Source organism: Dermochelys coriacea, chromosome 7, assembly GCF_009764565.3.
Source record: "Dermochelys coriacea isolate rDerCor1 chromosome 7, rDerCor1.pri.v4, whole genome shotgun sequence".
NCBI classification, from domain to species: Eukaryota; Metazoa; Chordata; order Testudines; family Dermochelyidae; genus Dermochelys; species Dermochelys coriacea.
Window position 1 is genome coordinate 25139727 of NC_050074.1, and position 23541 is coordinate 25163267.

The window sequence follows — 23541 nt, forward strand, 5'->3', positions numbered from 1 at the left end:
GAGGGCAAATTTATACTTAAAATGCTGCATCAGCGCAGCTGCACCAATGCAACTGCACTGCCTCTGCAGCACTTCAACGAAGACACTGTAAGCTGACAGGAGAGCACTCGCCTGTCAGTGTAGTTAATCCACCTTCATGAGAGGCGGTAGCTATATCGGCTACACAGTGCTGTCGGGGGAGAAAGAGTTAGTTCAGTATAACTACGTCACTCAGGGGTATGGGTTTTTCACTCTCCTGTCAGTGTAGTTATAGTAATGCAAGCCTGTAGCATAGATGAGACCCCAGGTTTGGTCTACAGAACAGACTTACGTCGGTAGAACTAAAAAGAAAAGGAGTACTTGTGGCACCTTAGAGACTAACAAATTTATTAGAGCATAAGCTTTCGTGAGCTACAGCTCACTTGTTAGTCTCTAAGGTGCCACAAGTACTCCTTTTCTTTTTGCGAATACAGACTAACATGGCTGCTACTCTGAAACCTGTCGGTATAACTACATCACTCAGGGACGTGCAAAATCCACACCCGAGTGTTGCCATTACACTGACCGAACTCCTGGTGTAGACAGCGTGATGTTGACAGGAGGGCTTCAACATAGCTTCCGTCTCTCTGGGAGGTAGAATACCCAGGCTGACGGGAGAAGCTCTTGCATCAGCATAGGTAATGCCTTCACTAAGCACTACAGTGGCACATCTGTGTCGCTGCAGCAGTATATCCGTAGTATATACAAAACAAGCCCTTAGTTTCCCAGACCTGAGGAAGAGCTCTGTGTAAACTCAAAAGCTCCTCTCTCTCATCAACAGAAGCTGGTCCAATGAAAAATACTACCTCACCCATCTGCTCTCTCTAATTTTAACTAGTAATAACAGTTTAGATTCCCATATTCTGACACGGAAGTTGAGATTTAGAAACCAAATCACAGTAAAATAGAAATAATTTCCTATACTAAGTAATGCTGACTTAATTGAATCACTTCAGAATAGCATGTTAAACCAAGTTTCAAAAAAAGTACGTTTTCATATATTAGAAAACAATGATTTAATAGGATGAAATTCAATTTGATGTTTAATTCACAGTATAGTAGTAAATATCCAAGAAGTACCATATAAAAAGATTTAAGACGAAAGTTCAAAAACCTATGTTTTATGAAATAGAGTAGTGATATTGCACCATGATTAAATTTGGATCATGTATTTTTACTTGATACTAAAAAGTTCTCCAAAACAGAAATTTTAAAAGCATGTCTCTTGTGCATGAAAGGAATATTTTATTTCATCACCTAATCAAATTAAAAATAAAACATGGCATCTGAAAAACAAATTATAGAAGCAATTACAAGTAGAGCTGGTTGGAAATTTGCCAACAAAACAATTTCTTCAGAAAACGTTAATTCACTGTAGTGAAATGTTTTGCTGAATTACAGATTTGACAAAAAAAAATCTGAAACACAGGCACGTTTCCTATTGGAAACCACCACAGATCTCCAATTTGCCATAAAATTTCAGTAAATTGCAATGAAAACAAAATGTGTGAATTCTGAAATCCATTAATTTTGTTTTAAAACATTTTTCATTTATTTGTTATGGGTCTTCATACAGCTTCTATCAGTGCTGTATTCAGGGTATTTGATTTATATTACAAAAGGTGATATTTCCTAATTTTGGGGAGCCAAGACCCATTATTCCTGTCACAACAACTTTACAGGACAGCAACAGGAAAACTTTGTCAGAAGACTGAAATCTAACGCTGCAGCTGCCAGTTACCAACCACCATCCCCTCAAACTGCAGGTATTTTTTTTAATAAATGGAAAAACAGTTTGGTTCAACCCATCTTTCACTGCCAGGGCCATTCACCAAAGTTATTACAGCCCCAGAATGGCATCTTAAATCACCTTAGCTTGGCTAAGAAGCAGAGAGAGAAAAGCTGGTTGAGAATAAGCAATTGTGCAGTTCCACAATAGATGTCCATTTATTTGTGCTTCTCCATTTTTCAAACCACTTTGCAACTCCCACATTCATACTGCAAGAATTTGAGTCCATGTAGTTTGACCACTTCACATTACTTCTGGGGGGATTCTGCAGCACTGTAGTTGGCCTTCGGTTAGTTTTGCTATGATCTTGCTCAGAAATGGGAATTTTGACACTGGGCTGTAGTTATCTTGAAATGATGTATCCAAGGTTGGTTTCTACAATTCTGGTCAAACTATTCTATGTTTGAAGGAGGAAGGAAGGATTCCTTCACTAAAGGATTCCTTTGCTATTTTGGTCAGGAGTGGCACTAGCTGTTCATATCTCTTTTTCAAAAGCCAGAAAAGCTACGAGTTGGATTCACAAGTCATGGGTCGAGACTTCTTTACAGTTTTCAGAACCTCTTGATGTGTGAATGTGCTGAACTCTGGGAATGCAGATGGGCTGTTGGTTGGTGGGTGGGTACAGGCAGAGCATAACATGCTGTTTGAGAAGTCTTCCTAAATGTGCATGCTCTTTTCTGCAAAGTAAGATGATAATTCTTTGTGCTCATTTCTGATGTAGGCACTCTGGATTGATGAAATAGTTTACCACCCTGGATAGCTCCCGTGGAAAATCAGGGTATATAAAACTGAGGTCACTGTGTAGGACCCGAGTGTCTTATGAATTCCACACTATAGGGATTCCTTTCTCTAGGTTACAGGACTAAGAAGAAGATTTGACTGATCCCACAAAGAAGCTTCAGACTCAAGGAATTCTACTGACACTCAGACCAGCTCTGTGGGAAAGATTCTTCCCTATCCCAGGTTAACAGGACTAAAAAGAAGCAGTAAGATTTCACTACAGAGATTATATTAAAGAATAGAAAGAGAAATACAATAACTGGAAGTTGTCTTGTTGCATCTAGACTCTTTCTAGTCAGACCTCAAGTAATCTTATTTTGGATTTTAATTAAGTAATGCTATATGCATATTTCTCCTTTATAAGTCCACACCCATTGGCCTAAGAAAGCCAATAACTCAAAATAACAACTTCCTTTCATATCAAATAATTCTAACAGCAGGCCCGCTTAAAATAAGTGCATCCTCGCTCCTTGGAGAATTACTGGAAGAGTGATATGTATTAGAGGTACTAAAGAATAGATAACTGATTATTATAAGTAATTGTACTAAGAAGTCTGGGTGATTTATATTGTTCCTTGGTATAGTTGCTTGGCCCCTGTGATGTCCCATTCAGGATCGCAGAACTGCGGGCCTCTGTGTTAGCACTCTGTCTTAGCAAGAGTGAGAGCTTTGCTGCTGCTAAGCTGTGTGTCAGCTTCCTGACACACCAGTCTATCTACCTTGCCAGCAAACTCTTCAAGACTCTACCAGTCTAAACTTGGCCTTGCAGGTAACTGTCAGTGAATCCCAGTTCCCAAGCTCTCCAGAGCCTGCAGTGTCCATTCCCTCGCCAAGAAATTATGTTGGCTGTCTCCAAATTGAGAGCATGCATCAGCGTGCGAGGGTAGGTGAAGATTCACATTTCACTTTAATACACAATACTGTGATATTCTTGTTTAATTGCAAAACTAACTTTATTAACAAAGATTTGAGTGATATTGAGCAAGAGAAAGAGTTAGGTATATTTACAAACAAAACAAAAAATAGGGACATGCATTCTAGTGACAAAAACGTAATCTTAGCAAGTTAAAATTGCTCAGGCAAAGATTGTCTTTCTTACTGGCATATGCAGCCCTCCAGGCCAGGGGACCCAATGTTCACGGAATCAAAGGGTGCTGGTTCCCTTTGTTCCTGGAGTCATGGATAACTAAAATGGCTTTTTTCTCCCCTTATATTACCTAAAGTTCACTGTCTTTGTCTCAAGAGCCAGGAAGGATTCCTGGGGTACAGACTCTGTCCCTGCCATCTGTGCATTAAGCTGCTGCTTGTTCACTTTGTTTATTGTATATGTAAATGTACTTTCATTGTCCTCTTCCAGTAATCAAGCCAGTAAGACAGGTAAACCAACATTCCTTTGTCTTGGGCAGCCTGGGTTTATGCACTCCCAAACACACACACAATTTTGTACACAATCTGTACCATGCCATGTGCCATGATTTTCAGGACCAGTGAGCCTTGAGTTCACATATGCTAATTTACATAACACCTTTTAGATATATATTATGACAACACCGTGCTGGAGCAATCAGTGTGTCAGGCCTGATGCGAGTTACAGTATGGTAGGCTCTCTGCCAGTTGGCACTGAGGGGCCCCTAAGGTCACAGCCACACTTTTGATTTTTGTTAATCACTTATAAACCTGCATGCATATTTTATGTTCAGTACGTGCCTAGCACATTTGTTTTATCTAAACTTGATAGATGAACTTTTGACTGTTTATTCACCATGAAGCACAAGAGTACACAACTGTTGGTTAGGTAAGAATTACCTTGTGTACTCATCTGAGAAATACTGTCCAAGGTAAAAGACTTTGAAAGAAATTAGTACTAAAATTCACAAACTAATGCTCCCTGTACTCCAAAGTTATCCTAATTAAATTCCATCATAATATTGGCTATAACACTTACCAATTGGCAAATCTAGTTTGCTAGATTTCAGTTTTTAAATCTAAACAGCACCTCAACAAATTCATAAAAAATGACTCCCATTCACTCACAGATGCATAAAAGTATATGTCTTCATGTAAAGACACAAAAACACATTTTACAAATCCAGTTTTCCATTCTATTTATTTTTCTGAATACCACTATAAAATTAAAACCATTCAAGTTCATATAATTTAATTGTGCGTTAACAAAGTTTCCAGTTATGATACAAGTTCATACCTCTACGCTTTTATCTACCCGAGCAAAGCATACACAATAACAGTTTATAACAATTTTAACATGTATATTTGTAATTTGAGCATAAACCACTACATATAAAGGTCCTCACCAAGAGAATGTTCTCCTCTCCCACTTTTGTCACCCCACTAATCTCACACTTGTGTGAGTGCTGCCTTTTAATTATATTACCAGTGCACATTAGATTATAAAAGGTTTGGGGCAGGGATCTTATATGTTACGTACGACATATACCTATATAAATCTACATGTGTTACATGTTATTTATTACAATAGGAGTATACTTAACAAGAAACCTCATAAAATATTCTAATTTCAGTATATATTAATAAATACTTAATTATACTTACTCTGATCGTAATCGGGCTTCCATACCATCTGGGAGAAATAGTTTTATTGCGGAGACTATACATCCATGGGTAACTGAGAAAAAAGAAGAATACTGTGAGTCTTAGTAATCAGTTAATAAGATTATTTATTTAATGGAAATGCAAACATGGTTTAAGGAATTATGCAGCTATGTTACAATCAAGGAACTCCAGTGGATGAGCAAGAGAAGGAAGGGGAAGTCTCTAAGCATTAACCCCTAATGTCTGGGTCTGCCTGCTCATACCTCCCCATGAGAAAGCAAAAAGCTGCCAATCCGAAACTTTAAGACTTGATGCCGTGCTGATTCCTGACCTATAGTGTAGTTTCAACTCTGGTTCTTCCACACCCAATAGTTCCTGCACAAATTTTTTTTCCAGATAACTAGCTCTCTGTAGACAAGAAAATTAATTGCAGATTTCAAAACACAACGCTGACATGAAAGACTAGGCAAAAAATGTCTTAACTGAATTTAGGTGACAGGAACGTAAATTCTGGAAATAAGGAAAATGCCGAACACCGTCCTCTGTTTACTGGGTAGCTTTCTATGAGTGTATCTGGAGATTAGAAGTTAACAGGTAAAATATATATTTCCACGTTGCCAGACATGAATCTATATCACCTGGGATCTGCTTAACAATCCTCATTTCCAAGGGGACAAAGCACGGTAGCACAGAGGAGCTATTTGTTTATGATCTTTCTAAGGATGCACTTGCTGAAGGTTGCAACCAAGGACAGAGGAAGAATTTCTGCGGTGGAATTCCTGTAGAACTATGTAGCAAGGACCATGAAACCACCCTTCAAAGCCTTCTCGCATTTCAGAGAAAGAGGAAGAGACAGAAAGGAGTAGGGTATAATTACCCTTGAACCAAAGATACCACTTAGAGTAAGATACGGAAATCCAATTTATATTTCATTTATACCACATCAGGAACAAATCACTGTCTCAGATATTCTTCAGAACTTGGTTTTATCAAGAAAGATCTTTCTATGGCTCTGCAGATATCCATATAACATCTGCATTTTTCTGTATGATTCTTCAGATTTGGAAAGTGAAATCTCCTGGGTAATAAGGATGGGAAGGTATGGACCGTTCTAGATATTTTCTTATAATAAACTAAACTATGAATAAGCACAGGATAGGTCAACTAAGCACAAAATCAATCACCTAAAAACACAAATTATAAATATCAACACTTATTAAGTTTAAAGGCTTATAATTTCAGAGATATGGTGAACCTGGATTTGAACGGAGGGGAACAAATGTTTCAGAACAACATTAAGACAGCTACCCAATGGAAGCTGGAACTAAGGGAGAGGTAACCCAACAAGAGAGTTAACTCTTCCTTGGTCTATATCAAGTGCCAAAATACAAATGTTTAGAGAAGTATTTTCTTGTCTTTAGCATCTGTCCTCATTAAGAGCCACCTGAAAAATGTTAACATTATTTGTCAGAGAAGACTGGGCAAGAGTTCGGTTATCTTCATGAGATATGTCATGTCACTAGAAAACATTTGTCCTGGTCTGCAATTCCTTGGCTTTGGATTCACTGAAAGAGCAGGGAATAGTCTTGGAAATTTAAACCCCACTCTTTCTAAAGCACTAATCACAAAAAAAAAATGCATAGGCATTTTCAACTATAGGGGAGGAGTAGTCAAATGCCTTTCTCAGCACAGAAAAAAAATCTGTCAAGTACATATTTAGGAAGTATTGCTTTCAAGGGGAATCACTGATCACATTTGAAACTAGAGACTACAGAGACCTTACCTTCAGGTAATGTTCCCAGATAGCCCTTTGGGTTACATAGGTTCTAAACACAGGTCTACACTTAAAATGCTGTGCCGTTGTGGCACTTCAGTGAAGATGCTACTGTACCAACAAGTGAGCTTCTCCCAAGGGTGTAGTTAATCCACCTCCATGAGAGGCCGTAACTATGTCAATGGGAGAGCATGCTGGCTACACTGGGGGGTTAGATTGGTACAACTATGACGTTCAGGGGTGTGGATTTTTCACACCTCTAAGCAACAGTTATACTGATGTTAGTTTATAAAGTAGACCTGACTTGAGACATTAGGAGGTGGCCAAGAATTTGGAATGTGGATTTTACCAAATAAACTAAGGAATCATTCTACTGCAGGATGTATAAAATGACAAATTATTTTCCAAAGAAAGAACGGCATTTGAATGAAAATCTTTTTGAGGAGGGTCCTCTAATCGGACAATGACTGCAGAAAGTTGTAGGACCCTAAATAGGAAGCAAGTGCTTTTAAGTCACCCATCTTAGTTCATGGATTAGGGACCCCATTTTATGGGGTTCCAGGGGCTTCTGTATAGAGTTAGGTTAATCTTTCTATCTACCCAATGGGACTCAGTGCTCAGTCTAGAAGATACCATCAGAGAAGCTTAGTTTTGCAGTTCTCAAACTGTGGATTTGTGTCTCCAGAGATCACATGCTTGTTATCAGCAAAAATGTTTTAAAATAAATAAAAAATAAATAAATAATATAGAGAGATGAGAAATAACAGACCTCAACCCTATTGTCCCTCGGCAAATCAGTGTACACGGTTAATCCCTTACCTCTCTCTAAAAGGGCAAAGATTCAAAAAGTTCAATGAACAGAAGACTGTTGGGGATGGAATAGTTCTGGACAAAGAGAAGAAGTCAGGAGATAAATGTGAGAAGGGAGGGACAGGCAATGGAAACAAAAGTGAAACTGTTTGAGCAGCATATTCCAGAAGTCTTGAGGTCTTTTTGAGTGTAGCCTTCATTGATTTGAGATCTACCATACCATTCTCTCACTAGAAGGGAAAACCTATAATGGAAGCAGGCTGTAAGAGAGACCCAGTTTGGGAATATTTTAATGAAATTCCTCTACCTGTGGGTAAGACAGGCATGCATGCAAAATGCAAACAGTGCAACAAAGAAATGCAAGGCCCGGTTGTCCGAATGAAACAACATGATGAGAAGAAGTGTTCCTTCTCAGGAGGAAGCTGCATTGAAGATGATGAAAGGAACATTTTTGAACATGCAGGATCTTCAGGTTGATTAAAAAAAAAAATTATTTCATACTTCCATCTTAAGGACTGCCTGTCTTTCTTATGGACTATTCTTGAATTCTCATGTCTGAGCAAAAAATATAGTTGTTACTCTATGGATTCAGAGACCGTTGACGTGATAATCTTACTTTTAACAGCAGTAGCTTCTTCAGCCGGCGTAGAAAAAATATTTTCTTATTTTGGACTAATTCATTCCAAATTGAGAAATTGTTTGGGACCTCAAAAAGCAGGAAAGCTCGTTTTTCTTTTCCAGATTATGAACAAACAGGAAAATGAAGGTGAAGACGATTGAGTTAGCTGCAGAAGCCAATAGTTTAAGTTTCTCATGTTGATCTGACTGACAGTCAATTGAAATTAAAAAAAAATTAATTTAACTATTTTAGTTAAAAACAATTTTAACAAAAAGAAACCTGATTTTAAAAAACTTGAACATTTAACTAAATTAAAAAATTCATATGCCTGTTTTGTTAAAATATTATATGTTTGCTGCTGAAAAAGAAAATCCAGAATACATAACATTGTTGTTTTAGTTTAATAAAACAATTTAAATTTTTGTCTGGCGATGTTCTCCTCCTAATACAGCTTGGCAAGAAAATGCTCCACATATTAATGATTAACCTGTTGAATTGGAGATAGTTCACCTCCCAATGACTTCATAAATATCTGCTTCAATTATCTTTGGTAAATGAAATAACCAAACAATCATTCATTTTCTGATATAGCTGTAAAACTAACCTGAAACATTTTCAAAATAAATCACTTAATAAATTTATAGTGTACCTTCTAAAAATGAAACCTACCTCTATCTCCAAATTGCAAAGAATATGAATTAAGGTTATAACAACCAACAAGAATACACTTTTATGTAGAAATCCATGATTATCAAGACTTCCTGACTAGTGATTTAAATCAAATCCACCCTGACAAACCAATTATATGGTCTACATTAGCTGTTACAACTCAAGAAAGAACTTGAGGTCATCGTGGATAGTTCTCTGAAAACATCCACTCAATGTGCAGTCAAAAAAAAGCTAATGTTCGGAATCATTAGGAAAGAAATAGATATAGACAGAAAATATCATAATGGCACTATGTAAATCCATGGAACACCTATACCTTGAATACCGCATGTTGTTATGGTCACCCCATCTCAAAAAAGAGATATATTAGAAGTGAAAGAGGTACAGAGAAGGGCAACAGAAACGATTAATGGTATGAAACAACCTTCATACAAAGAAAGGTTAAAAAGACTGGGACTGTTCATCTTAGAAAAGAGAAGACAAAGGGGAGATACAATAGAGGCCTATAAAATCATGAATGGTATGGAGAAAGTGAATAAGAAAGTGTTATTTAGCCCTTTACATAACACAAGAACTAGGGTCACCCAACTAAATTAATTGGCCGCAGGTTTAAAGCAAACTTAAGGAAATACTTCTTCACACAAAGCACAGTCAACCTATGGAACTCGTTGCATGGGGATGTTGTGAAGGCCAAAAGAATTAGATAAGTTGATGGAGAATAGGTCTATCAATGGCTATTAGCCAAGATGGTCAGAGATGTAACCCCATGCTTTGGGTGTCCCCAAACCTCTAACTGATAGAAGCCAGGACTGGAAAACAGGGGATGGATTATTCAAAATTACCCTGTTCTGTTCATTCCCTCTGAAACATCCAGCACTGGCCGCTGTCAGAAGACAGGATACTGGGCTAGACAACCATTTGTCTGAGCCAGTATGGCTGTTCTTATGTTGTAAGCGGTAGCAGTGGGGAGGTGGCAGCAACAGAGGGCGTCAAGCCTTGAACCATCTGATTATCCAGCTACTCTCACAGACTACCAAATGAGAAGTATACAGAAGAAGGTAGAGTCTAGTCTATAAACAAATGGTGGCACAGCATTCAAAGCACAGGAGAAATACAAAAACAGATACCCAAATACATGAAACAGCAACTTTGCCAAGTTTCAATAAAACAAGCTCACCAATCAGAGGTTTAGGTCATTATTCTGACCATCACTGAAAGTGGAAGTAGAGGGTAACTAGTACTGCTTAACTTGTTTTGTAACTTATTTGCTAGTTCTTCAGGTGCAGAATAATGATTTTGAAATGTCTATATAAAATGAGGATGTAATTGCACAATTCATGTTCAAAAAAGAAAAACAGCCACATAACATTCCATGCAGTTACTCAGTGAATGAATAAATGATCGATCAAACTTAAAGGTGAAGCTTAATAAATGTGTGTGTTTTGTAGCTCAGGGCCATAACTAGAGCGGGGCGTGTGGGGCAGCCACCCCGGGAGCAGAGCCAGCAGAGGTGCAAAAAATGGGGTGGTGTGCAGGATTGGGCCCTGAAGTATCACCCCACCCACCGATCGAGCCCAGCAGCATCTCCTCCACTCCCCCCCCGGCGCAGGATCAGGCCCAGTGGCATTGGCTGGAACCCAGCGTGCTCATTGCTGCCCTTTCCTCTCTCCCCACTCTGCGATCACAGGCCCAGTGACCCTGACTGGAGCATGCTCTCCCCATGTTACAGGCAGGCACAGCACTGAGTGCGCTGCTTGGCTCATACTGGACATGCTCACATGAATCAAGGATGGGAAAGCTCGAGATAGAGGGGACACCTGTTGCAATTTGCTATCAGAATCTTCACTAATCGCATAATGTTCTGCGAATGTATGGACAGAGGCCCCAAATCATTGCTCTATAGATTGGGGAGATGGGGTATCCCTATGGAATGTGATTGAGGTAGGAACTGATCTCATGGAGTGTGTATGGACGGAAGCAAGTTGCACCCTTGCTAAGTGATTAATGCAACTAGAGACCCATTTGGATAGTCTTTAAGGAAATATCACAGAGCTTTTGGATCTTTCTGTGGATGAAAGGAAGAGTTGAGGGGATTTCCTGAAGTCCTTAGTCCTGTCCAAGTAGCATGCTAATGTCCTTCTAATATCTAGCATATGCACAATTGTCTCGCAGTTGTCACAATGTGGTTTTGGGAAAAAAACAGGGAGATGGATCTGTTTATTCATATGGAAAGTGTAGAAAAAGTAGGGAGAAACTTGGGATATGGCCTTAGAGGAGGAGTTATTATTATTATTTTTGTTTGTTTATATTTTTTTAAGACAAAGGCCATGAATGATGGGGGTTGCTATTTCTCCTATGTGCCTAGCTGAGGTGATGGCAATTAGAAATGCTGTCGTCATGGACAGGAGTAAGAGAGAACAAGTTGCCCTGGATTCAGAGGGAGGTCTAGTCCAAGTCCTGAGAACTAGATTGAAGTCCCAGGCTGGAGTGGGTGGTCAAAGGCGGTAGAAAAGGAAGAGAGGAGGGTTTGCCCGTGCAGTGCTAAATAGCTTCGAGGCAGACCATGAGGGAGGGAGAGCACATGCGCAGGCTCAAGGGGACACTCAAACAGCCAAAAATCTCCGATTAGAGGCGCAGGGGCACACAGACACCTAAAGTGGAGCACCTACAGGGACACTACTCGAAGAAGAATGTAAATAATCGCTATAACAGAAAGCAAGCCATCACTAAACAAAGCAACATGCAGAGACATGTTGATAGCGAGGAACAGAGAAAATAATCACTAAGAGGGAAAAAGTGAATAGGCCTAGGTGCTCACCAATAACAGTCAGGAGATGTTAAGAAAGTTATGCTCTTCAATAAGGAAAAAAAAAGTTTGGACGAACTCATCTCTGGCTTATGTCAGGGATTCTACCTCAACACTAGGAATTTGAGGAACGAATGCTTACACTACAACCCAATTGGGGCAACATTACCTTTTTACATGTGCAATTATTTGGATGAACCAGACCAAAGTGGAATTTTTCTCTATTGGGAAAAGTGGTTACTCAAACAAATAAAAATACAAATAAAATACAATAAAAACAGGTTATAATGATATCTATATATATCCAAGGGTTTTCAAAAGCACAACTACTACACTTTGCTTGTACAATCACTACATTATCAGCACGTAATTGTTTTTCAGAAGGCGAAGATGACTAGTGTCTGTTTTAGATGCTATATAAATATCAGAATGGAATTTAGTTTTAAAGGAGTGTTGCTACTTATATATGGCATTTTTGTCTGCATTTTTCCTATTATTATTATGAATAATATTATAGTAAATGAAAAGAAAAGAAAGTATTGTTTCCATTTGTTTTCTATGTACATTTTAATAGCTCTTTGTGTTTTCTGTATAGTCAGTTCATTATGCTGCTGTTCAGCTGTAGCTCCTCATGTGCACTGGCATGACGATGTCACTCTCATTCATGCTTTCAAGGGAGCTAATCTGTACGTTCTTCCCCAGGAACTGCATGAGGATGTTCATTAGTAACAGCAGTGCAATGGATGGGGTTTCTATGTTCAGAGTCTCCTTATTGTGGACTTCTGCATAAAGCTAGGGATGAACAGAAGACGGGAAGGCAGCAGGGGAACCCTACCCTTCCTCACTCTCCAAGTCTAATAAATGGGGGCAGGGACCACATTTTGTGCTATCATTGGCTGACCCAGTCTCCTCCTTACTGGAAAGTAGCGTGAATATCAGGAAAAAAAATATTGCATTTTAAAAGATAAAAAATTTCAGAACACATTATATAAAGGGTATAATATAAAAATGTTTTTAATACATCAATTTCAAAAATTCACGTGACAGTGTTCCTTTAAAAACGTTAGCATAAACACTTAACTTGTCAATTTACAACTGAATCTATGTATGTACTTGTCACTTGACTTAAAAATATTCCTTAATGCCTAAGACAGGGTTAAGTTTTCAGCCCCATTTTAAATGAGAAGTTAATCAAATTAATGACAGACATCTGTTCTGAATGCCAATTTCTCCCCTCATATACTGGTCATTGAAAATGAATAAAAGAATGTATGCGTTACAGGAACTTATTTTTAAAATTATGTATGCAACCAGTACATAGGAAGCTTTTAAATAACCTTCCTTCAAACAACCCATCTTTTGAACAGTTTAGGTTTACCAAAATGAAATTTGTGAAGTGACTGGATTGCAATATAGTCTAAGACAGGGATCGGCAACCTTTCAGAAGTGATGTGCCAAGTCTTAATTTATTCACTTTAAGGTTTTGCATGCCAGTAATACAATTGAACGTTTTTTAGAACGTCTTGCTCTATAGGTCTATATATTATATAACTAAACTATTAACGTATGTAAACTAAAACAAGGCTTTCAAAAAGTTTAAGAAGCTTCATTTAAAATTAAATTAAAATGAAGATCTTATACTGCCGGCCCACTCAGCCCACTGTCAGCCTGTGGTTCCGTTCACTGAGGCCGGCAGCAGGCTGAGTAAGGGGTTGGCAGCCAGAACCGCAGACTGGCAGCAAACTGAGCGGGGCCAGCAGCTGGGACCCCAGACCAGGCTCAGCCCACTGCCGATCTGGGGTTCCGTCCGCCGGCTCCTGCCAGCCAGGGTCCCAGCTACCAGCCCCACTCAGCCCGCTGCCAGTCTGGGATCCCAGCCCTGCCCACATAGAGTGGGTACCTACCTTCTCCCTGGCTCTAGCCCATTCTCTTCCTCTCTCTCTGCACTGAGCTGAGGGTAGGAGTGCACTGAGCACAAGGCTGAGGGTGAAGGAGTAGGCTGGGGGGTGGAGTGTAGGGTCTGGTCAGGAGCTAGAATGAAGGAAGGGGCTCAGAGTTGGGGCAGGAGGTTTGGGTGTGGAGTGCTTACCTGGGCAGCTCCCATTTGGTGCAAGGGTGCAGGTGGGAATTGGGGTGCTGTGCAGAAGCTCCCATTTGGTGCTCAGGGTGGGGGTGGGATGTGGGGGATGCAGGAGTCAGGACATGGGGGGGCTGGGTATGCGTGGGGGGGTGCTGGAGTCAGGGATGGGCATATGGGCTAGGGTCGAGGGGATGCTCCCAGCCCCCTGCCCAGAGCGGTTCACAGCAGGGGGCTGGAGGGGATATGCCTGATTCCACCCCCTCTTCTCTGCCTCCTCCCCGGAGCAGTGAGCGTGCTGCAGCTCCGTTTCTCCCTTGTAAGGCAAACCGAGGTTCACCATACATCCCTGCAGCGTTATCCTGGGTCTGAGCACCTGGTTTAGTCCAGCCCAGGCGTGAGCAGCCGCACGCAAGGGCCATCAGCTGATCAGCGGCAGGGAGGGAGAGGAGGAGGGCAGGAACCCAGCACGGCGGGGGAGGGGGAGCTTGCCTGCCCTGCAGCAGCAGCCAGCAGGACCAAGCTTCTTCACCCTGCCCCCGTGGGGGGCGGAGAAGAGCGGGCCGGGGCGGGCAGGATTTTTAATGGCATGCTGCTGCCTGCCAGGTCCCAGCCGCCAGCCCGGATTCGACAGCGGGCTGAGCGGGGCCGGCGGCTGGGACCCGGCAGGCAGCAGCATGCCATTAAAAACAACATCGGCTTGCATGCCATAGGTTGCTGACCCCTGGTCTAAGATACTGTGGTATTTTGAAGGAAGAACTTAAAACCATAAGAATACTTACTCTAGCCATACTTGGAACACATCTCCTTAGTGCATTCTCCAGAAGATTTTACAGAATTTGTCTTAATTGTAGATATTGACAAGTCTCAGACTCACCTTTCTTTTCACAACATGAAAGTTCTAAGTGTTCTCTTTAACTAGCTCACATGGCCTTTTGATTGGCCCCAGATACTCCAAACTCTAGTAGCTGCTATTTTAGTGTAAGCAACAATTTTTGGCAAAAATATAACATTCCCAAGTTTATTTGCAGTAGAGTGTACTCTATTGCAGTGGTCTCTAAAGTGGGGTGTGCGCAAGACCAGCCATGGGGGTGCACGGCAGGAGGACTCCTGGACCTTTGATTCTTCAGCGGCAGCTCAGCTCTCCCCGCTCCGTCTTCTGCGGCACGCTGGCAGCAGCTTTTTTCTTTTCTTTTCTTTCTTTTTTTTTTTTGTTGCTTCCCCAGAGCTGGCCCTGGGGGTGTGCAATTCAAAAAGTTTGGAGACCCCTGCTCTATGGCACAGTGCATTCTACATATTCCTGGAATGCACTATATATGGCATTCATTGATAGTAGATCTAATGGCATTTTAAAATAATTCCCAGGCAAGTCTGTAATGCATAAATGTTGCTTCATTTTTTACCCACAACACTGATTCCTCATCAAAATCAAGTTTGCAGAGGACTGAAGGACACTTGATGAAATTTTAAGTTGGGTAAGTTATTAGATAAAATTATTCAATTCAGCAAAATGGTGCTTAAATGTCATTCTACTTTTTTTCTATTAATACAAAAAAACACCCTAAAAATGTTTAGTTCAGAAAGAAACTCAAGAGATATATATAGTAAGAACGTTTGGAATAGAAATAAAAAGCAGAGTTCATTTTTATGACCTTTACTCCCAGCCTATTCTGAAGGTAATTTACAACCCTATAAGACCCTTCTGATGCCTTGATGAATTACTCCCCAATTACTTAACATATTCCTTAATTCCCTATTAAATTTTATTCTTCATATATTAGTGTCCAATATAAACTGCAAGGCTAGAGCCACACACTTACAAATATATAGGGGGAAAGAACAAAAAACACTAAACAGCAGCATGAATTCATAATCTCATCTTATTCACCTTATGCCCTTTAAAATTTCTGCTATTCAGGATTACTATTGAGTAAGATACTATTTCATCTGCGGTTAATCCAGTAGTTTCCCTCAACTATCAATTTATCTTAAATACTCTCTTCTTCCTAATATAAGGTTTTTGAACATCATCTTTATAAAAAAAGTGAAGAATTCTGGTACAGGAGTAGAGACTAACTTTATGCTTCCGTTGAGGCACTTACATTTTCTTGCCAAACGTTGTGTTGCTGAATAAATAATTCATGCAGGATTCTTTCAAAGAATGGCCAGAATTCTGATGTGTAAATCACCTAATGGGCACTCATTTTCTTAATAAATTTCTGAGGCTATATATTATAAGCCTATTACAAGCTTATGCATAGAACAGTGGTGGGCAAACTATGGCCCAGGGCCACATCCGGCCCTTCATATGTTTTAATCTGGCCCTCGAGCTCCTGCCAGGAAGCAGGGTCTGGGGCTTGCCCTGCTCTGGCGCTCCAGCTGGGGGCTTGCCCCACTCCAAGCGTGCTGTGGCTCCACACGGCTCCCAGAAGCAGTGGCATGTCCCGCCTCTGGCTCCTAAGCATAGTGGCAGCCAGACGGCTCAGTGCACTACCCCCACAGCTCCCATTGGAACCACAGCCAATGGGAGCTGCAGGGGGGGCGCCAGCTGAGGGGGCAGCGCGCTGAGCCACCTGGCTGCGCTTCCGTGTAGGGGGGGACATGTTGCTGCTTCTGGGAGCTGCTTGAGATAAGCGCCGCCTGGACCCCCTCCTGCGTCCCAATCCCCTGCCCCAGCCCTGATCCCCCTCCGAACTCCTTGGTCCCAGCCCGGAGCATCCTCCTGCACCCCCAATCCCTCATCTCCAGCCCTACCCCAGAGCCCATACCCCCAGCCAGAGCCTTCATCCCCTGCATCCCAACACCCTGCCCCAGCCCAGAATCCCACACACTGAATCTCCTCATTTCTGGCCCCACCCTAGAGCCCATACCCCCAGCCGAGCCCTCACTCCCTCCCACAGCGCAACCCCCAACTCCGTGAGCATTCATGGCCCGCCATACAATTTCCATAGCCAGATATGACCCTCGGGCCAAAAAGTTTGCCCACCCCTGGCATAGAAAAAGCCTAACAAAGAACAAGAAATGACAATCACTATTAGAAAAATTAGCTAAACTGTACATAAATGCAGAAGAAAGGGGCTAGGGACAGCAGGTCTACCAATTAACCCAGAGATGCAGCTTTTATCTTAATACAGGGCTTTCACGAGTATGCATGCTTATAGGACAACACAAGTTCAAGTTGGAGGATGAGGCATTTCTTTTTCATTTAACAGTCACTCAATTAGCAGCAGCATATCTCTAGCTTTCCATCATCTTTTTATCCCTTTCCCTCTCAATTTCAGAGTGCTCCCAGTAGCAACAGCGGCAGGAGGAGGAGGGGGGAGAAAAAAAAAAAGTCAGCCAGCAAGAGCCTCATCAGTTTCAAACTATTGCTGACCATGCTATCAAGAAATACTTGATGCAAATGACCATCTGCACCAGTACCATCCTCATCCTACTGTTTGAAAATACTGTGGGATTTTCCTATCTGGAGGGAAAAACCACACAGGAACCCCTGGATTTCCCTACAATACCACAGCCTATTTAAAACTTTTAAATTTGTTTGTTTGTTTTTCCCATTGAAGTTTTCTGTGTAATACAATGTTCCCAATAAGTATACTTGACAACTGAAGTTAAAAATAGGAACTAAAAAAAAGGTGATCCGTACCCTTACCTTTCCGCGTGTTCTCTGTCACATCTACACCAAACTGGATGATGTCACCAGACAGAATCTCACATGGTGGGCTTTCCTCAGATCCTCTACTCAATCTCTGACTGTTTATGAAGGTACCATTACTACTCTTAGTGTCTTGAAGATAGAACTGTAAAGAAAGAAATTACACTGCGATAAGTTTTCTGCAAGAAGAAAGTTTGATTAAATGGAAGCTACAGACAAATTCCATTCTACTGTAGAATGTCAAGTTAATACACAAGTTAGGAATAAGAAATACTTCTGTTTGCAAACTTCACATTTTACATTATGTCTATACTTGAATTTTAATGTGTGTTAATGAACCCTACTGTAAATTCAAGCATAGCTGCTACACAAACAATTGTTGCTAGTTGTGTTTAAACAGTTAAGTATGACTAGCAACACGCATTTTTGCAGTGTCTGTTCTAAAATTCACGATCATGTCAGTTAACACATCTAACCCTTAAAGTGGTAGGCATACCCGTAAGAAATCAGCATTTCTATGATACAAATAAGCCAGGTTGTATAACAGGGCACTGATGGTAAAAAGAAAAGCTTGGGAAAAAATGACGACTCAGGAAATAGATATGGGGCCAAGAAGGTGAGACAAGCAAGCCCAAATGCAGAATGGAGATACTGCTGCAGAGGACCAGCTCTCAACCCCTCCCAAATATTTAAAAAAATACTGACCTAAAGATAGGCCATATTTAGGCATCTAAGGGTGAGACTTTCAAAAGCACATAAATGACTTAAGCGTACATTTGCAAATAACTTCAAATGTTGAGTACAGCCTAGCCAAAACATTTTTTGATTTTTTATTCTCATGTTAAGCATGTTAATAAGGCCCCTTTACTTGTCGATTGTCTATTTCAGCATAAATATAAAGTCTAAGTATGAAACCTCTGAAGAGAATAAAATTCTATGTAAAATCTTAAATCTATTAATTAGAAAACTAAAGAAACAAGTACAAAACAAACTAACAATTTAAAATTATAAAATGGGAAGAAAACTTACTACAAAAAATCTTATTTATATTGAAATGAAATTCTTTAAATTTTTAATCTTACAGAGCTGTACATGAGAATGATGACAAAGTGTTCTCAGATATACAATTTAACTGAAAAAAATCTCCAATATTGATAGTAACCTTAGGTGTTACAAGGTGGTGTTTTCAAGTGGAAATGCAAATTTTAAATTGGTGTCCCCCCAAAAAATCAAACCCCGAGAAGGTATTACTATACCAAAAGTTTCTAGTGCAGGCCTGGCTTTAGATGTATTCTTTGAATTGCAGTATTTAGTAATTAGTCTCCATGAAGAAACATTATTAGAAGGTTGTGGTTTCAGGAGCAATTTCTGGTTTTGTAACTTTCATATCCCTCAAATTATTTCACTACATTTATAAAACAAATATAAAATTTGACTAGTTTGCATGACACATGAGCACACTTTTCAGCTATTAATCTCAAACACAGGACTATTTTCTATAATTATGCTTTTGCAGTTTTAGGTTTTATTTTCGTCTACTGGTATGAGTGGCATCTTCACAGTCACTATTGCTCCACAAGCCTCATAAAGGCTGAAGCAGCAGACTGGGGCTTGTACAGTGCAAGCTTCTTCTGTTCTTTGCCTGTCTTCCCCTGGGCGCACAGTTGCCTGTAAATGCTAGAGTCAGGTCTTTGATTAGGCGCAGGCTCAGTCCTACCAGTGCCTGTCCTCTATCCAGAGCCATCCCTTGGGTAGGGTGAATTGGGGTGACCGCTCTCGGCCCCGCGCTTTAGGAGGCCCCACGGGCCGGTGTGATTGGCCGGCATGGTCAGTCCTGGAAAAGACAAAGCCTTCACTTCCGCCCTGGAACCCGCCCTGCTCCAGGCCCTGCGGGCTGGTGTGACTGGCCAGCGGATTAGTCTCTTCCGGGCCCAACCCATCACTTCCGCCCTGGGGGCCCGCACCCGCCTAGGGACAGCCCTGCCTCTCTCTCATCCTCCCTTTCCTCTTGTATAAGCATGGAGCCTTTCTGTGGTAGACCTGCAGGGTTTTGACAGATAGGCAGTCTGCTCTGGGGCTCCTCAGCCCTCTCATGCTTCTGGAAGGCTGATTCCCTTGAGACGTTATCCCTTGCAGGACTCCCTACTTATTGATATTCACTAGAGAGAGTATCCAACACAGTGAACATCTTTTGAGTCTAAGCTGTCCCAGTAGTTTACACAGAACTTCTAGCATTGTAGGACGTGAACTGGAGCTGGACAGCAGAATTCCCCTCGCACCAGAATGGGGTTTGACACTTCCTGGAGCCATCGTGTTTGAAGACTGAGAAGGCATATTTTGTTGCAAGTGGACCAAGTGCCTTAGGCTAGGGCTACACTGGCACTTTACAGCACGGCAACTTTCTCAGGGGTGTGAAAAAACACCCTCCTGAGTGCAGCAAGTTACAGTGCTGTAAAACACCATTGTAAACAGTGCCCCAGCTAATCCGCTAAGCTAATCCCCTCATGGAGGTGGAGTACCAGGAGCACTGGGAGAGCTCTCTCCCAGAGCTGGCGTGCAACCACACTCGCACTTCAAAGCGCTGACGTGGGAGCGCTCCCATGGCAGCGCTTTGGAGCTTCGAGTGTAGCCATGCCCTTTAAGCTAATGGTAACTCATATAGGTTACAAGGAAAGCTGCACACTGAAGCATGTGACAAATCAATTTTGCCCTTAAGCCTCCAAGGCCACCATCTTTATTCTAACAAGAGCCTGCTCAGGACCGTGTCCTCGAACAGATGGAGACAAACTACCGAAAACAAAGATAGCTAGTCCCTTATGTGAAGGAGGGAATGACATCAAAAGTCTTAATTTTCCACATCCATCTCCAGGAATTATTACCCAACCCCCAGTGGTATAAATACTGAACACAACTATCATTTTCTAGTTGTAGGAATTATACTACCATCAGTTTGTATGATTTTTTGTTGTTCGATCTCTCTCATGGTTACTTAACTGTTTTAGGTTGTATAATTGAAGAATTACCTTAACAACCAATGGAAACTTTTTCTGGATTTAAGTCACTGTATGAACTGGTACTTTTCTAGAAGTCTAGCAAGTAATTAAGAGAAGCCTTAATACTGTATAGATCTAATACTGAAAATGAATCAGAGGCTTATGTTATTACCTCTAAAAAAGCAGAGTGAAAGAACTGTACATTTAAAAAAAACTAACATTTTTCTTTTCAAGAACTAAGTTGAAAACACTTTTTTTGGTAACCAATAATGCAGCTGTTAACTGGTTTGCTTAGCATAAGCCTGGCATGCATGATGAATCAAGGAGACTTCAATCAAGGAATCTGAGGAAAAGGAGCCTTTAATATTCCTAGTAGAATTCTGTACCAAAAAATTAAAAATTCTGCACACAATATTTTAAACTTCTACAAAATTCTGGATACTTTGTCAAAATAACTCAATATAACCCTGCGAGCTTCAATTATTTTGGTAATTTATTTAAAAAAAACTGTCAGGAAATGTCTATAACAATACAAACAAAACAAAAAAAGATTCAGGAAATGTTTGTTTTTTTAAACCACACAAATAGATTCCTCACTAAGCATATTAATACAGGACTCTCAGTAATTCCTTTAAACTACAGTACAGAAACCTATTTCCCGCACCCCTCAGAAGCGGTGCTGAGGACTGGGGGAGTCGTGAGTAATGGAGAGGCTGAGGGAGAGAGAAGGAGCATGGAAGTGAACCTGGAGGGTTGTTGGGTGTGGGTGGGAGAAGTATGGAACAAATTTTTTGGGGGTGGGGAATGGGGATTGTTAGGACGTTGAGGAGTCTCCCCCATGCAGACCCTGGCTGACCCCTATTTGTCCCCATCCCTGTGTCCATGCAGCCTCCTTCCCCCATCCCTGTGTCCCTGCAGCCGCCCCCTCCCATTTAGCCCCTGGCTCAATGCTGTCACCCCTCTAGCTCCTGAGCCCACGCCCCAGTTTGCCCCCCCACTAGACTTTCTGAACCCCAATCTGTGACCCCCCGCCCCCAGCATCCCTGCCTGTCCTGCTCTATCTATCCTGTGCCTCTTCACCTGGCCCCGCTGTGAGGAACGCATCCTCTTTGCTGGCTTGCTGCCCTCTCTTCTTGTGCCACAGCAGCCCCTGGTGGGCAAAAGATGTAACTGCAGTGCTTCACCAGCAGAATCCATATTATGCAGAGAAAAATCTGTGTGTGTGGGGGGGGCGGGGGAGAACGACGACGATACCACATGAATTCTGCGTACGTGCAGTGGTGCAGAATTCCACCAGGAATACCTAAACCATACTCCTGCCAACTTAGAATGCTACAAAAAGATTGCTTGTTATCTCCACAGCTTTTGAATTTCTTCAACTCTGTGGAAGTACTAACTAGAACTGAGCATAGGACACTGAAGTTTGTAATGAACGAATTAAAGGAAGTAGAATTCCCAACTAAGTCTGGAATTCATTTCTCAAGTGATTCAACTAATGTCCAGTCAAGAAATTTTCTGCCATCAGAACACATCGTAAGTTAGCAAAAATCCAAAGTGAAGAGTACATTCGTGAGATACAAGAAAACATTTTGCTCATCTGATGATCTGATCTTTGCTGTCGGTTGACATTCTGTTAGAATCTCTCTACCTGGTTCCTGAAAGGCAATTGTTCATTTTCCTTCTCTTGTTGTGGGACAGTTTTCCTCAGCTTATGATTTTAGACATTTGCTGTACAACAAAGCTATTCTCTTTGGAGGATTAATCTAAATAGTATTAGGTTTTCCACAATTGTGTAAATCTGATACAGAAATCAACACTTGTTGCAGAACGCCAAAGTAAAGTGGGTTTGGGTAGGGAAAGAGTGCACAAAAATCAACTCCCCAATTTCCAGGCAGAGCAAAGAACAGCTCAGTGGCTCCTTTTATAGCTAACGGATTAAAAAGGGACTGCAATCTCACACACCCTTTGTTATCTGGCCCTAGGAGCCAAAACTCTGCCTCCCTTCACATGCTGATGTATAAAGAGTCAGCACACAACCCAACTCTACTGAAGAGTGTGCAGAATTCATTATCCATCTCTCCAAACTTAGAAAATGACATGGTTACTATAAAGGTCTAATATGTTTCTCATTTAGAGACTGCATTAAAATTTAGATTAGCAAGTCAAATAAGACTGCTTGCTATGTAGCCATTGCACCTGGAAAAACTTAAACCAGGGGTCGGCAACCTGTGGCTCATGTGCCAAAGGGGGCATGCAAACTGATTTTTAGTGGCACTTGGCTGCCAGCCAGGGTCCTGGCTGGTGGCCCCGCTCAGCCTGCTGCCGGCTGGGAACCTGGCTGGCAGGAGCCAGCGGACGGAACCCCAGACTGACAGCGAGCTGAACAGCTCAGCACACTGCCGGTCTGGGGTTCTGTCTACTGGTCCCTGCCAGCTGGGGTCCCGGCTGCCGGCACTGCTCAGCCCGCTGCCAGTCTGGGGTCCCGTCGGGGGTGCCCTGTAAATTTATTACTGGCACGCAAAACCTTAAATTAATGAAGACTTGGCATGCCACTTCTTAAAGACTGCCAACCCCTGACTTAAGCCATCCTATGCAAATCAGCCCTATCTTCTTAAAATCAAAAGCCCAACTGCTGCTGCTACAAAAACACAAAAAAAGTAATGCTTAAGCCTGAAACATTTGAGAAGAATATCTGAGTGGGCAAACTATTAACCTCTTAGTATACAGCCAATATTTGTGTGTAACGGCTTTTTACTGTTTTTATATTTCTCCATGAGTGGAAAAAGGGACGGAAAATACTCAAACCATGTAGATCACCACCTAACAGGCTAAACGTGAGCCAGCAGGACTGCTATTTAGTATTAGTATAAGTGTCACAAATGTAATTTGAAAAACTCAGAAATGCCACATTAGCCAAAAGAATAAACTCAAACTGTAGTTTCTTTTCTGGAAACCACTGAGACCCACTGATTGCATCAAG

The 23541-nt window shown here is 41.3% G+C and overlaps 1 protein-coding gene across 29 annotated transcripts in view; it reads right to left on the minus strand.

The window, feature by feature from the left end:
- Positions 1-23541, minus strand: part of LOC119858363 (sarcolemma associated protein) — a 159093-nt gene that overhangs the window by 73170 nt on the left and 62382 nt on the right. For 15 of the 29 annotated variants that reach the window (XM_038408797.2, XM_043519974.1, XM_043519971.1 and 12 more), the window contains exons 3-4: positions 17566-17713; positions 5159-5231 (exon numbers count right to left, since the gene is read on the minus strand). In XM_038408797.2, coding sequence (XP_038264725.1) covers positions 5159-5231; positions 17566-17713 — 221 coding nt within the window. Of the gene's footprint in view, positions 1-5158; positions 5232-17559; positions 17714-23541 lie in introns of all 29 variants that reach the window. The other 14 variants (XM_043519976.1, XM_043519983.1, XM_043519968.1 and 11 more) reach the window with 1 other exon arrangement.